At 54.2% G+C, this 16,316-nt stretch overlaps 1 protein-coding gene across 2 annotated transcripts in view; it reads right to left on the bottom strand.

The window, feature by feature from the left end:
* Positions 1-16,316, bottom strand: part of PLXNA2 (plexin A2) — a 212,468-nt gene that overhangs the window by 48,280 nt on the left and 147,872 nt on the right. For both annotated transcript variants that reach the window (XM_047754178.1, XM_047754179.1), the window contains exons 10-12: positions 8,948-9,148; positions 7,165-7,261; positions 3,310-3,500 (exon numbers count right to left, since the gene is read on the bottom strand). In XM_047754178.1, the coding sequence (XP_047610134.1) occupies positions 3,310-3,500; positions 7,165-7,261; positions 8,948-9,148 (489 nt within the window). The remainder of the gene's footprint in view (positions 1-3,309; positions 3,501-7,164; positions 7,262-8,947; positions 9,149-16,316) is intronic.

Here is a 16,316-nt window from a genome sequence, read left to right as displayed (position 1 = left end):
CTGGGAAGGATCTTTGCTGTCAATGACTTCTGTTGTACCTGGGCATGCCCTGGGGAGGGAGGTAGGCACACATTTTGAAAAAAACACAGGGCTAGAGACAAGAGGCACGTATGTGTAAAAACTTACAGAATCCCAATGATTAAGGAAAGATCTGTGCCAACATGGAGCTGAAGTAAGCCAAGAGCTGAGGTAAGGAGAATGCGCTGAAGTTGCTTTTAACAATTTACAGATTTTCAGTAACAAATGCCCTAGAAATGGGCTCGTGCCCTTCCCAGCACATCCTACAGAGAGATGGCTGAGGTTGATTCTGCCCAGAACTAAGGGTGTTAACTTTATTACTTGGTTAAGGTACCTTAACTGCCGAACCACTGTCTGCCAGGTTTCTTCGCTACAAAGGGTTTATGAAAGTACCCTGTATTATTTTTCTGGTTGGAATTAATATATATATATATAGTATAATATAGCTTAAGGCTATATAAATACTCTGCTTCTCATCACACATTCATTCAGTAGTTCTAACAATCCTCAGCCATCCTTGCCTGAAATAATTATGACCATGAATTGTGGCAAATGGTGATTTTCTATTTGCCTGAGTCTTTCTACATTTAGGAGTTAGAATGCTAGTATTAAGAGGAGCGTCCTCTCTTGCATTAATTATTTATTTGTTTATATCAGAATCTAGATTCTTAGTTTATTCTCTTTTAGTCCATTAGTATAATTATTTCTTTTCTTGCTCACATTACCCCAGATGTGGCCGTTGGAGCCAAATCAAGTTAACTCCTGGGCCCTACGCACTTTTCAGAGTCCCTTAATTTAATCATGAGGAAACATCAGCCAAATCCAAATCTTGGGATGTCCTGCAAAATAACGGCCCTGTGCTCTTCATCCATGTCAAGGTCATGGACGAAAAAGAGGGAGCATTAGACTATGGGAGAGACGTGATGATGAAACGGCACATGTGCTCCTGGATCGGATCCTGGCCCAGAAAAAGGATATCGGCAGGACAACTGGCAAGTGTGAATTAGACACGTGTATGGGATGGCACTTGTTCTAGCAACATGAATTTCCTGATTTTGATAATTGTACTGTGGTTATGTAAGATGTTAATTTTGGAGAATCTGGGTGAAGGGTATATGAAATTTCTTTGTACTATTTTTGTACCTTTTTATAAGTCTGAAATTATTTCAAAAGTGAAAGTTAAAAAAATAAAAAATGGCTTTTGCAAGGAGTGGAGGATAGGTTGGGGGTGGGAGGTGCAGGATGAAAGTGAATAAAACCTTCCAGCCCTGGATCCTCCCGCCCACGTGTCCTGTCCTGTGGCACAGCTTCTACAGGAAAAGCACCAATGGGAGACCCCACTGCTCGGAGCCTCTAGCTCCTGCTGCTCTGTACACTGGGAAAATCAATTACAGCCTAATTACCTCAGGGGGTTAATTAGCATTGTGTAGCCTGGGTGTCCTTTGAGAACGAGCAACCTGTCAGTCCTCGGTCAGGGAGCAGGGGTGGCGGAAGCAGAGATTTCCCAGGGAGAAGCTTGCCTTTGGGTTGGGCTGGGCTGGGGCCCCCCCTCCAGGCAGGGAGAAGCCCGGGCTGGGGCAGCAGCCAGGGTTGGTGGAGGTGAGAGAGGGGCCTATGGAAGCAAATCTCTGCCTGATTAAAGCTCCCCTGTACCACAGGTGCAGAGACAGAGAGACGGACAAATGCAGCACCAAGAAGAATTACAGAACAGAGCAGGCGCTCAGGCCAGCCGTTACTAGAAATCACTAGAATCGAGGAGAAGGCACGGCGCCCCGGGCTGCTCGGGGGGCTGGCCATCTGGGGGCAGAGGCTGGGGCAGCAAACACCTTCCTGGTGAGATGAGACGCGGGAGAGGGTCAGGAGCAGCATCGCCAGCCACCAGCGAGACAGACGGGACTGAAGAAGCCCAGTCTTTGAGGGGCAGTGTCTACACCCTTCTAACATCTTCCGAGCAGGGTGAATGAAGAGCGGCGGGCGGGAGATGCTCTCCTGTAGCCGTGCGCGGTCGCTGGGAGAGCTGGCATGCGGATGGATGGCGTCTATCTGCTCCCTCGCCACGAGGAAGATTGGATGCAAAGGGAGGGAGGCCCTGCCTCTTGTTTGATTTTACGTGGGCAGGTCATAGAGACTTTAAAAATGGCTTTGTCATTAAATCTATTAAATCTATCCGAGCTGACACATGGGCCCTGCCGCTTGACAGCGGGGCGTGAACGTGGGTAACTTTCTGTTTTCTTCATCTGTAAAATGGGCGTGAGCAGGTTTCCTTCTCATGGGTTCATGAGGATCAAATGAAACCCTAGATGGATATTTGCTCCCTCTCCAAATGACCCGTCTGTAGGCTAACAACACGCATTCGGTCTGGGGGCTTTTCTTTTTAGACGTTTCCCCCACGCTCTGTGACGTCCGTGAGAACCAGAGTGGGCTTTCTTTGGCCAGGAAGCGAGGATGGACGATGGATCTGCTCAGGGAAGAGGCAGAAAAGGAACACCCCTCCTGCTTCCCTGCAGACCGCTGTGGCCCCTGCCCTGGATGACATTCCTAGTGGCCTTAAGGAATCGCGCCATTAGTTTCGAAGCACAAGTGACAGTCGGCCGGTGAACAGGGAGCAGTGAAGAGCGATCAGCCCTTAAGCAGCACAAGTTAAACACGAGGATTTCTCTCCCTGCCATTCGAACCCCAAGCAGCTGCAGAGTCATTCGCATCATCTATTCATCGTCCTTTGCAATTTACGATTCAGGAAACATCATCTTTTTTCCAGGATAATTAATTACCTGTTTCTTTCCATTAAAATGCACGAACAAATTGAGACAGAGAGTAAACTGGGGGAACGACACGGCACAGTGGCTAATGCGGCGCCTGCCTGCACCTTCTCCTTCCATTTTCAACTCTGCAACTCCGAGCTAATTGCAGCTCCTGAAAGCACATTTCTGCTGAGAAAAGCTAAACCTGTTTTCTGAAAGGCTCACCCACCACTCGGCCAATTTTTCATCCCCATCTGGCTCAGCCGGCCTGGCAGGGAGGCTGGGCTGGCTCTGCCTGCCCCCGTGTGCACAGGCACACAGCGTGCACACACACCCGTGCACAGGCATGAGGACACACTCCCATACACTTGTCCCTTACACCTGGGCACAGGCCGTGGAGAAACCCATGAGACACTCTGCACACCTCCACACTGAATTCACTCCACGCCAGGAATTCTTGCACAAAGGCCCAACTCCCACTGCCCCCCCCCCGGGGGGAGGGGTCACCTTCTGGCCATCCTGTCCTGCTCTGGGAACTTGGGGGACTCACCTCGGTGATCTGGGGATTGGAGCACTTCACGTTGTGGCTGGACCAGTCAAGCCAGGGGCTGGAGGCGCTGCTACAGTGCTGCTGGAGGGTGCACCTGCGCTCATCGCTGCACCAGCCACACTCAAACTTGCGGTCGGCCTTCAGGCAGAGGCCGCAGCTCTCCCGCTGGGCCGCGCACTTGTAGAGATGAACTGCAGAGAGAGCGGCGCAGTCACGGATGGGGCGGGGAGGCCCTCTCACCCTTTACCCTCTTCCCCCGGGCATGATAGGGACACCCCCCCCCCCGCCCCGGCGGATCACACCGAGGCTCATCGTTATCCTCGCACGGATAATTGATGGGGAGTGAAACGGAGCCTCTCAGCTGTCGTTTCAAGGCATTACGGAAAAGACCATTATTTAAGAGTTCTGGCACTAGATGAAATGGCATCGGGGCTTTCGTTGTGGCCTCACCACTTCCTAGCCACGTGACCGGGAATTGGACGTCTTGGCGACATCAGGCCCCAACCGGACCACACGGGCAAGATCGTCGTTTTCTGCGAAGTTGGAACGAGATGGTGCCTGTTCCGTGCTCAGCACGGCGCCTATAACACACCTAACGTCCTCCAGGTGCCTATTAGCTTTTCTTTGAACCCAGACTACATTCTTAAGCTGCTGCCTCTCTTCCTCTCGCAGACGGTTCTCGCCGAAAGAAGCAAGACCTGACGTTCCCCGCTTTCGGGCAAAATGAAGCTCGAGAGATGCAATGGCTCCTGGCATTTACCAAGGTCAGCGCCCCACGCTGGGATTCTGCACTTGCAACGCGCTCTGCTGCTGGGATGCAGGTTCCCCAGAGGAGAGAGGGACTGGGGGTGGGGGTGGGGCCTTGGAGGAGCACCCTCGGGGGCTTCAGGAAAGGCCAGGTGCCTGGCAGAGTGGAGGCAGAACTGATAAGGGCGGGGGGTTGACACAGTCGTGTTCACAGCCCTGGGGATGGAAAGGATGTCCCCAGACACGACCAACTGGGCCCTGAACAGGTGGCTTTTGGAGTCTGCAGATGCTTTGGCTTTGACTGTCTCTTACCAACTTAGAAGCCAGAGCGAGGCCAAACTGCCCCACATGGGCAGAACTGTGTTGCGTGAGCCCGAGGCTTGGTGGTTGCCTGCTGGGTTTGAAGTCACAGTGCCCAGTGGAATTCTCCAGAGGCAGAATACTTAGAAAGTCATTTTTCAATGCTTCTGGTCAAGCAGACATAAGGCAGACATAACTCTCAGGCTTGGGCAGCGTGCATGCCCAAGGGCAGGACGGTCTAAATTCTCCCAGGAGTCCTCATCTGATTCCTCTGCCCAGCATCCCTCAGTCCCAGCTGCAGGGACTACACAGAGGTCCCCGCACGCCCATGACTGCTTACGGCAGAGGGCGGGACATGGGGATCTGAAAGCGGACAAGTCCACGCTGTGCGTTTATGAATATGCACAGACGGTGCACATGGAATTTCCATTCGATCTTCGAGACAACCCTGAAAGGCTGACGTTCTTTCTCCCACTTCCCAGGCAAAGAGCCTGGGATGTAGAGAAGCAGTACTTAGTCTGCGTTCAGAGAGTCAGGATTCAAACCCCCGTCTGCTGGATTCTGGAATCCGAGTCCTTAAGCGCCGGGGCACACGGTGTGATGCGTGACTCCAGGAACAGCTGTGTCTGGGTGGGAGGTGAGTGCTGAGATGCTGCAGACCGTGCCCTCAGGGAGCTGCTTAAAAATTGCTGGGCGTCACAAGGAAGGGTTCTGATGCAACAGCTTGGATGTGGCCCTTTTTTCTCTAAGCTCCAGGTGCAAAAGCAACCTCTGGGAACTGAGCCCAGATCCTCAGCAGGGGAAATGTCTATTTCTCAGCACTGAAAAAATTTGGCCTGGCTAGGAGTGAGCAATCGAAAAAAAGCCCCCAGCCTAAAGCAGCATCAATTTTCAAGGCAGCCTTGGGGACAGGACAGCTGAACCTAGAAGAGATGCTGAAGCCCTTGCAGGTCCTACCATGGCCTTGGTCCCTCTCTGTGCCCACGGGGTGACCCGCAGGCTGAGGGAGAGGCTTGGGACAATGCCAGCTACTTGAAATGTGGTGCAAAGTGGCTCATGGTGGAAGAATGGGGTTCTGGGGGAGGAGGTTTGATATCTCGCAGGGGCCTGAGCCCCAGGGAGGAGGGATCGTGATGGGTCAGCATGCTTTCTCCCAAACCGGACAGTCTTGGTTCAAATCCTGGCTATGACTATTCACCTCTTGGTCCATTTCTTCCTTTTCTCAGCTTCAGTGAGATACAATTGTCAAAAAAATGTACACTATTTAAACTTACACTGTGATGAACTGATGCACATGCAAAGAGTGGAAAGCTTCCTCCCATCTAGTTAATTAACACATCTCTTACCCTCGCCACACACACACACACTTAGAACTTTTAAGCTCGCCCCTCCTAGCAAATGCCAGTTATATAATACAGTGCCATCAACTGAAATCACCACGCTATCCATCAGACTCCCAGACTTTCTTCATCTTCTAGCTGGAATTTGTACCCTTTTACCAACCTCTCTTTATTCCCTCCTCCCAGTTCCTCTGGGTCTGTGAGTTAGAATGGGGTTCTGGGGGAGGAGGTTTCATATCTCCCAGTGGCCTGAGCCCCCGGGAGGAGGGTCTTTTCTCCTCTGGGTCTGTGAGTTAGACTTTTTTTCTGGGGGGGGGGAGTCTTTTTAGGGCTGCACCTGCAGCATATGGAGGTTCCTGGGCTGGGGAATCTAACTGGAGCTGCAGCTGCTGGCCTACCCCACAGCCACAGCAATGCCAGATCAGAGCTGTATCTGTGAACTGCGCCACATTGTGTGGCAAAGTGGGGTCCTTAGCCCACTAAATGAGGCCAGGGATCGAACCCGCATCCTCACAAACACTAGCTGGGGTCTTAACCTGCTGAGCCACAACGGAAACTCCTGGCTTTTTTTTTTTTAAGAGTGCACATGTAAGTTACACTGTGCTGTCCTTGTCGTAAAAACACGGCAGGCTTTGTGAGTTTGTGTCCTCCTTGGTGCGGGGCCGTGCTGATCTCTGCATCCTTCCAGTTTTAGTGTATGTTGCCAAGGCGAACGCTCTTGGTCCACCTCTGACTTCCTTTGGGTCTCCGTTTCCTTGGCTATAACATGAGAATAAGACCAGTACCTCCTTCGGCATTGCTGTGATGACGAGGAAAAGGACGTCAGATCGCTTAGGGAGAGCCTTGCCAGAGTGAGCGCTCATCTCACGGAGCCGCTGCTGTCATTCTGGGGATCCCGGAGGAGGCTGAACAGAGGGCACCCGGGAGGACCTCCACCTGGGTTTGCAGGACGTGGATGGGTGAGGTGGCCTCACAGGGGTCAGCCCAGCTCCTGCCTGAGCTTCCTGGCAACAGCAGTGCCCTCGGGTCGGCACACTGGTCCCTCTCACCTGCCCCTGGACCAGGAGAGCAGCCTTATAGACCTTCGTGGTGCAGTGGCGGAGGCCAAGGAAAGGGGCACTAGAACCTGACTAAAAAGAATATCTCCATTTCCAGGGGAACGGGCAGGACACTCCTGCCTGCTGCTGTCCTGTTCCAGCGGCACAGACACTTCAAAGTCTCTGGGAGCCAAAGAAGAACGCAACGAGCCGGCAGCCGCCCTGCGGATGCTCTAGTTGTAATAAAACAGGGTTCCCAACAGGACTCCTTTGATGGCGCCAAGTGTTGCTTTAGGATCCTCTGAAGAGCTCCGCTGACAGAGGGAGTGCATTATTCATGGCACAGCGGCCGGCTGGCTCTGATCCCTCCAGCCCCAGTCTTTCCTGGGGTCGGGGAAAGATCAAAACTCCACCCGGAAGTAGCTGCTTACCTTTCAGGTCCTGAGGGTTGTCGATGATGAAATTGCCATTCCACACCACCGCGAAGTCCACGGCCAGGTTGCTGATGTCCATCCCGTCATACTGGTACTGTGGGGAGAGGGGCAGAGGCACGCGCACCCGTGAGCCTTTCCATCACGGCGGTGGGGCGGCTGCTGGCATCTCAGGGGACCAGGAAAGAAACCAGGGACTCTGGTTCCCTCTGGGCTGAGAGAGGAGCAGAGGGAGAAATGGGGACCCCGTGCACCGTTCGAATTATCACTCGGGTGCCTTCCCCCTGACTCCCAATCGCTAATGCCAACAGGATCCAGCTCAAGCCCCTTAGTGGGCATTTAACGCCTTCTATAATTCAAGCTAAGTGTAACCGTCTAACCTGCACTTGCACTGCTCTCCTGCAGAAATCGTGGACGTGCCTGTCTCTGAGCACACCCGCCCAGCCCCTCCGCGTGTCTATTCTGTTCATGTCTCCCAGTGGATGCCCCCTCCTGCCAGCCTCCCTCCTTCAGCCCAGCTTTTACTCTTTGAGTCTAGCTCAGACTCACCAGCCCCAGGTGTCTTCTCTGCCACCCCCCCAGACCCCCCCTCCCAAACCTCTCGGTCCCTTGACGTTTCTGTCTTTAACTCAGCCCTCCCCAGGAGCTGCTCTGCAGCTTTTCACCTGCAAGCCTAGTCTCTCCAGAAAGTCCACGGACAGCTCTGTAAACTCCGCGGAGCCCTGAGCACAGTGCAGGGCCAACAAACAGCAGTGCCTCGGTTGGTGGCCGGTACCACATGTGAGCTTTACTGTGGTTGACAGTCCCCACTAGGGAAAGTGTCCAGAGCTTTCTGGCCGTGGAGCTGGTCCCCCCCTCCCATTTCAGGTGCCCAGCGGTGACCAGGAGTGGGCTCTCTTTCACGCTGATCCCACGCGAGCTCTCAGAGGCATCAGAAGCCACCCACCTGGTGGCCCAGGCCATGTGCTGCTGTCAGAGACCCCTGGGGGTCCCCTCCCTGGGGCCTGCCCGGCCTGGCGCTTGGCTCTCAGGGCCCGTGGCTGTCAGCCCGCCTGCCCCGGCCCTTCCTGCCGCTGTCCTCTCTTCGTTGAGCTCCGTCGCTTTCTCATCCCACCCCCGTGCTTGGCAGCCTTCCACCGATTACAAATTCTATCAAGCTCCGTGACCTGGGCATCTGACAGCTCCCTGATAAGAGGCCCAGATTCTCTTTATCTCTCCCAGGCGAATTACCTTCCCTCAGCACCTCTGTCACATCCTCCCCTCCCCCCGCTCCCCCTGATCCCCGCCCCCAGCCACAGACAGGGAGCTGTGGCTGGCAGAGGCAAAGTTCTTCTCCGGGCCAGTAGTATAATTAAACACCTGCGCTTCCTGTCTGGCCTTGGCCATGGCTTTAACCCTTGCTGCTCTTGAAGTTCAAGGTCTCCTCCCCCTTGCTTCCCCCTGCCCCTCCTGCCACTGCTCTTCCCCGCTCTTTTCTGCAGGCTTCCTGCCCAGGGGCGCCCTCCCTCCAGCCAACACACCACCCTGAATGGGGACCGGGTTTGCCATCAAGTTGACCGGTGTTGGCTGAAGTGTCGCCAAAGGCCAAGAGGTACGCTTTCCACTCAGAAAGGGGGGCGCCCAGCTCTCAGCCCCCCACCCCCTCCACCCCCCTCAGCCTCCTCTGCTCCGCCGAGGTACCCCGGGTGTGGGCATGCTCCTCTGTCCTGGGGACGTGGGTCAGCCTGTGGACCCGGAAGGTTCTGGACGTTGGGGCAGGTCAGGCCCGGGCACGTCTCCTTACCGAGCTGTTCTGGCACTGGACGCTGGAGCTGTTGAAACGCAGGGCAGGGACCCGGTGGACGGCCCCCTGGATGTTGAGGACGCACTCGTAGCCTCGCTGGCCCGACTGAGGCTGCGGCAAGTTTCGAGCCTTGAGGGTGATGGGCTTCACCTCCCCCACTGGTATCAGGACCTCGTCCGTGGGTACCAGCTGGGGACAGTCCTGGGGAACAAGCAGAGAGCCTCTGTCTGTGCTGGCTCACACCCTCCTACCCCCCGAGCCTGGGCAGGGCACAGGCCCTCCTGCACCCCACCTATCAGGCTGCTCCTCTTTCCCGGGATGTGGCGTCCGCAGGGAAAATGAAATCTCTCAGCTCCCGGGTTTGATATTGTCCTCCCCGTCCCACAAGGGGTCCTGTGGCTGGTGCACGGGTGACAATTTAGGAATTAATCTTCAAGCCCCAGTGTGGCAGGCTGTGACAGGGGATGAAACAGGCTCTATGCACCCCTGTCCCCTGCCTGGGGGGTTCATCCGCCCCCCACCCCCTGCCTCGCCCCACAGATCCTGGCTGCTCCGGGGCAGCCTGTTATCGGCCGCTCCAGCTTCCCAGCGCGGCTGAGTGGGGCCTTTCCGGGAGGTGGATCCAGCCCCCCAGCAACGCTGTAAACACTTGCTCTGGCTTTTATCTCATTTCACTACCGGCCCTGCGTGAAGACCATGTTGCTTTGGAAAACAAAACAGAGAAAAGAAAAGCCTGGCGGGAGGGGCTGTGGGAAGGACGGTGATGGGGAGGCAGGGAGAGAGGAGACCAGACTGCAGTTCTAGATGCTGCATCTCCCCCAGAGGCCAGATGACCAGCGCCCCCTGCTCCACCCCCGGCCCACTTGCTCCTTCTCCTGGGAAGACACAGCCCCGGGGCCTCTGGCAGTGAGGATGGGAGGCGCAGCACAGCCTCCTCCAGGAGCCAACGTTCCCTGTCCCCAGGGAGGGCCTGGGGAAGGGCTTGAAGGAGGTGCCTCTTTCCTTGTCCCCTCCTACTGCTGGCATCATGGTTCTCCCTGGGATCAAGTGTCTGGGGAGGTGTGGGCGTTGATACCTTGCTAACCTGCAGAGGGCGCTACGGGCATTGAGCACGGAGGTGGGGGACAGGAAGCTTCACTTGCCGGAGGTGTGCCATCATGACCCACACATGGTCCCTCTCCTAATGCAGAGGTGATCCCGGTAAGAAAGAAGCCTTTGGTGCCACAGGAATGGCGAACAATGGACGGCCTCAGCCGCTGGCTTCTGGCTCAGTGTGGGCTCAGGCTGCGGGCCAGCCCTTCAGGAGGGGAGCCCAGGCTCCCTCTTCCCTGTGACTCCTGTGCATGGTGGTCCAGCCCTACCACGGAGAAGTGGAGATCAGCCCCGAGCGGCCTCTCCCTCACTCGTCAAGCTTCCTTTGGAGATGCTTCTCCAGCCACCAGAAATACTTGCTCCTCCTGCCCAGTCTTCGCCCTGGCCCCTGGCTCAGCCTCTTTTTAGCCGATGACGTCTTAGCCTTCGACCTCAGCTCTGCAGCTCTTTCTTTGTGGGGCTGTGCCTGGCTCCTTCCCTGCACTGGCTCTCAGAACTGGTTCCTGGTGCTGCCCCGCGGTGGCCTTGGGCCCCCAGGACAGCAGGTGCTTGGTGACTCATCTTCCTGACTGGTGGGGACCTCGAGAATCAGGCTGTGCCTTATTCTCCTCCTCATCGCCAGCTTTATCCCCGTTCCCAGCATGCAGTGGACACATGGTCGGAGGGCAAATGGAAATTAAGAAAATAAGAGGTAAAATGATCTCTCGAATGTTCCTTTTGGCTCCAGCTTTCTTAGAGATGAGGGTAAAAGCCCTGCCTTCTGGATTTCAGGAGTTTGATTCCCAAAGCCAGGGTTGGACAAGGTCACAGGACTACTAAATTGGCATGTCCATACCTATTAAGGAATCCTGAGGCTTTAGGAAGAGCTGGTCCAGGGGAAACTTCCCACAGAAACCTATCGAGGCGGGCCTGGCGGAATTTCGGGGGCCACAGTGCCATCCCTTGGTGGCTGCATGTGACAGCATCAAGCAGGCAAAGGTTCCACAAGAGACAGGACCACAGGCAATCCCTGAACAGATGGGTCCCTGTTTGCAAGCCAGTCCTTCAAGCTGCCAACTCATAAACTTGCTCTTTACTGTGCCTTTACTTTCACTCCCTGTGGGCACACTTGACGGAGTCTTTCATATATTTACAGCCAAGAAAAAAATGAACACGACGTTAGGGAAACCCAGACAGCCTATCGAAAAGAAGATACTACTTCTGGTTAGTGGCTAAAAAATCCCTATTGAGTCTAATAAACTAGAATTTTAATTTAGACTAGAAAGCAGGCTGATGCATAATGAGGGGTGTGTGTGTGTGTGTGTGTGTGCCTGTAAGAGAGTGAAGGAGAGAGAAGAAGAATAGACTTTCAGGCTCAGAATGAGTTGCTCTAGTGTAAATGACGACCATTTGTTTTTTCATCTCTAAGGAGCCCGGAGAACAAATTCAGCTTTCATCAGCAGACTCTTCAAGATATGCTTTTGGGAGTGGGAGGTCTTGGATTAGTACAAGATCGCAGAATCCCTTTAACTGGGACAAAAGATGTATATGAACGTGTGTGTATACAGACACACACACAAATACACCCCCACACACTGCCATACCCTCATCTTTTGGACTGGGCTCTCTGGTCCATCCTGGAAGCTGGAGAATTCGGAAGTAGACTCCATGAGTGCTTTTATGTGCTTTTAAAAGAGATTCTAAAATTTCAGAAAAAAATTCCCACGATCTGCTGCCTCAGACCTTTTGGGACGAAAGGGAAGGATGGTGATGAGGGGCTTTCCAGATGCCAGAACAAACGGGTTCTAGGCTTTGCTTGGTTTCTGGCTGTTTCTCTCCGGTCAGACCAGGTAGTCCCTTCTTTCCATTCCCGAGGGCAGAGGAAGGACGTGGTTGGTGCCCAGGTACCTGCTCTCTATCTAGAAAACAGGGCAATATCGGACCCTTTAGGCTGTGGGATGGTCTGGTCACTATCTGATGAAAGAGCAGTGAGTCTTGGGTGCCAGTGGCGGTGGTGAAGGCTGAGGGCAGGTGCAGGAGACCCAGCAGCCTGAACACGGCCAAGCTGTTGGAACTTCAGAACCTCTGGGGCTTGAGGAAAGTCATGGGTTTCGTTAGATACCAAAGGCCACTTCTAACCTGTTTGCTTCTATGTGTATGGACACACGAGTGGGCACGTGCATGCACGCATGCACGCACACACACACACTGTCCTAAGAATAAGAGGGCAGATAACCATGCTGTGCTTTTTTGGCAGAATGTTAAGACTGCTGTGAACACTGTTAAAATACCTATGGCAGAGCTCCTGCTGTGGCGTGAATGGGGTCAAGAGGCATCTTGGGAGTGCTGGCGCCCTTGTTCAATCCCTGGCTGGGCACAGTGGGTTAAGGATCCAGCACTGCCACAGCTATGGCTTGGGTTGTGACTGCAGCTCAGATCTGATCCCTGGCTGAGGGATCGCCACAGGCCAAGGGACAGCCAAAACAGGAAAACAAAACAAAACAAAACAAAACAAAACTGGGGAGTTCCCATGTGGCACAGGGGAAACGAATCCAACTAGGAACCATGAGGTTCTGGATTCGACCCCTGGCCTTGCTCAGCGGGCTAAGGATCCAGCGTTGCCGTGAGCTCTGGTGCAGGTGGCAGACATGGTTTGGATCCCGTGTTGCTGTGGCTGTGGTGTAGGCCAGCAGCTGCAGCTCTGATTCGACCCCTAGCCTGGGAACCTCCATATGCTGCCGGCGGGCCCTAAAAAAAAAAAAAAAAAAAAGGAGGACAAAAAGACAAAAAAGCAAAACCAAAAACAGATGCCCAGCAGTCTCCTGAATGACCCCTGTAGGTCCTCTTCCTCCTCCCTGTCTCCAGGTCAAGGGGCAGCGGCTCCCCTCCTTAGCAACAACCGGGCTAAGGTCCTGTTTGGGCGCGTCCCAGGGGAGAGGTGGGGTGGGGAGGAGGAGACTCGGCCACAGGAAGCGAGGGGGCCCGGGCACAGCAGCCCTTCGTGTGGCCTTCAGGCCGCGTGGCCCCCTCCGCGCAGCTGTGCTTCACCGGCTTTTAGCGCTGGGGACCCTTCAACCCTCTGAAACGACTTCTCCCACGTGGAAATGACATTATCTTCACCCACTGGACTTCAAAGAGAGAGAGCAGCCGGCATCCTGGGAAGCTAATCGGATTTATTTGGTTCTATCTTTCCCATGGGACGGGGCGTAAAGGAGATATTTATGTATCGACATCTCACTAGGCCTGGTTTAGCCATGGAGGGAGATGAGCGTTTAAAGCTGAAAGCCATACACCCTCTCGCGCACACCCGCTTGCAAACCCCTTGTCGCAGCTTGATCCGACCCGGGGAGGCAGAGCATTCTGAGGTCGCATCAGGAATCTGCTGTGCTCTGAGTGGGGGAAAGGCCTGCTCATTAGCGGGCAAAGAGCTTAAAGGATGGTTCAATGGAAGCTCAGCTTCCTCATCTAGAAAATGGGGCCAGTAACACCTGACAATCGCAGGCTGCTGGCAAGAGGCCCTGAAGGTCTGCTGGGAGGGGTCAGAACCTGGATTAACCACGAGAACAGTTTACAACGTGGGTCTCACATGCGTCCGCGAACGCAGATCGGAAGACTTCCACTTAATCAGCATTGGCTTGGGAACACGCGGTCAAGATTTCTGCGTATATGTGACAATCTTAGGGAAACTGTTGAACTTAGCCAAATCTCAGTTGATGCATGTATAAATAATGGAATCTATTTCATAGAGTAGTTAAGATTAAAGGAGATAAAATATACGTATATATGCATAATATTGCATACATAATAATAAGCTCTCAGAAAATGTTAACTACTAATTTTTTTTTCTGTCTTTTTAGGGCTGCACCCACGGCACATAGAGGTTTCCAGGCTAGGGGTCCAGTCAGAGCCGTAGCCGCTGCCCTACACCACAGCCATAGCAGTGCCAGATCCAAGCTGTGTCTGTGACCTACACCACAGCCCATGGCAACGCCTGATCCTTGACCCACTGAGCAAGGCCAGGGATCAAACCTGCATCCTCATGGACCCTAGTCAGACTCATCTCTGCTGAGCCAAGATGGGATCGCCTTATTTTTACATTTTGAATTGCGTTCACTAGCACAGCGGTTTCCTTCGTTCCTGGGACCTCGTGCAGAACTGGTCCATCAGCTCTCCGGAAAGAAGGAGGCAGATTGACCTCCTGTGCTGGCCGCCTTTGCATCTGGAAGTGGCACTTCTGACTCCTCCCCCATGGGAAGGTTCTCCCCCTGTGGGGATGGATTTGTGTGGGTCCCTTCACACCCTGAACCCTCAGGACCAACGGCGCAGGACCGGGTTAAGCTCAGGCCCCCAAGTGTGGCGGCGGCTGTGGAGACAGACGAGCTAATCAGCCCTGATTTTTTAGAGAAAGCATATCCTGTATGCAGCCTTTTTGGATGCCTGTGTTCTCTGCAGCCTGGGGCCAAAAACCCTAAATTCTTAGCATCTTGGTTACTACATCTGTCAAATATGAATTATGTGAAACTGCAGGTCTGCTGCGAGAATCAATTGAGATGCCATATGTCAGGGGTTCTCAATCTTCAGCCTAATCTGGGATGAGGCCCAAGAATTTGAATTTCTAACAAGTTCCCAAGTGAGGCTGCTGGTCCCCCTCCCGCAGCCTCCAAGAGCTCCCCGTCACATGGGAGAGAGAGGCAAATGTGTGGTACCCACACATCAGGGGAGCTCTTCAGTTAGACATCCTTTCCAGGAGGCGGAGAGATGTAAATTTTGATTCAAAGCTGGCGGGGGGACTCACTGGAAGAGGAAGAGAGAGGTTCCAGGAACCCCAAAGGGGCACCCAAGGGATTTGCAGTTCCCCGGTCACCTGACGACATCAGGCAGGATTCCCAACAGGGGAGGGGACCTCGCTCAGGCCAGACACGTGCACGTCTGCTGTTCCCCATGTTTTCAGGAGCGGGACTCCCCAGAAGCAGAGTTTGAACAGGGCAGAGCAGGGCCTGGGAGCTGCCGGCGGGCAAGGGGCCTGTGACAGGCCACCTCCTGGGACCCCGCACCCTCTTTCCTTTTCCTGAGCCATGTGGTCTCTGGGCCCCTCTCACCTGGGCCTCCCTCCCTCCCATCCCTGGGGCCCCAGCGGCCAGTGCCCACGAGCAGGGCCAAGGGAGGAGGTGACAGACAAAAGCAGCTCTCTCACCCCAAGGCACAGACATTGAGGAGAGGAAATGAAAAGAGACATGGGGAGCCGCTGGCTCTCCCCCCAGGGCTCTTTCGGAGTTAACTGAGTCCTGACTTGGGGCGGTGACAGCTTCTCCTGGGCCCAGCTCTCTGGCATTCTTGTCACCCGTGGCTGAGAGGGACCCGTGTGCCAGTGATTTCTCAAGGGCCTGAGGGAGGCGGCAAAATGGCAATTAGTTCTCTGGGCCTCGGCCCGGCCTCCCCCTGACACCTGCTGCCCTCCTCCGGCTGGTGGCTCCTGCCGGGCCGGGCTTCGGCTTTCTCTTTGCCCAAAGGGAGCCCAGCCGCTTGGGGAAAAGGGAGCAGCTGCTCCTTCTTGTCTGGCTCTCGACTCTTCCCCCCGCCCCCCCTGCATTCCACGCTTCTCCTCGGCTTATTTTCTTAACAAACTCAGGAGGCAGGAGCGGCCAGTTTCTGAGACCGTCTCCCACCGTCTCTCTGCCCAGCCCCGCCTGCGGCATCTGCTCTTCCTGGCCGCCGTTCTCCTGGTGATACCCAAGCTGGGTTCAGCCCCCTCTCCCACCGCAGCCTCGGCTGGTGGGTCCTTTCCTCTGGGTGAGAAGATTGACCTCAAAGGAGTCTCATCCTCTTGCAGGATCCCAGGGCTGGGATTAATTTCCGGTGTCCTTTAAGACCGGTGTGCTGCCTTCTGGTCAGCAACATCAAAGCACACCAATCGCTAGAGGAAAAGCCCTTCCCGAGAGGTTTCAGGGCGCTAGATAACTGGTTCCATCCTGCTGAGGCACCTGAAAGCCACCCGTGGGCACCATCTGTGTTTTTCTCTTTCAAGACAGGCAGATTCCATTTTTTTGGCTGAATATAACATATTGTTTCAGAAGCTAAGAAGAATTCGAGGCCTTGTGCGCAGGGTGGGGGGGTTGGGAAATCATCCAGGACCTACTTTCTTCTTAAATTAAAAATTTTTTTAAATTGGCTTTATTGAGGCATCATTTACAAATAAAGTTGTATGGCCAGGTATATATCATGATGATTTGATAGATGTCTTTCAAAGCCTATTTTCTCATATTTCTCCATGGAAGAAAACAGCATTTCTCCTCAGCTG

Source organism: Phacochoerus africanus, chromosome 11 (assembly GCF_016906955.1).
Source record: "Phacochoerus africanus isolate WHEZ1 chromosome 11, ROS_Pafr_v1, whole genome shotgun sequence".
NCBI lineage: Eukaryota > Metazoa > Chordata > Mammalia > Artiodactyla > Suidae > Phacochoerus > Phacochoerus africanus.
The sequence above is the reverse complement of the archived record's forward strand: the minus strand, read 5'-3'. Positions and strand labels throughout refer to the sequence as shown.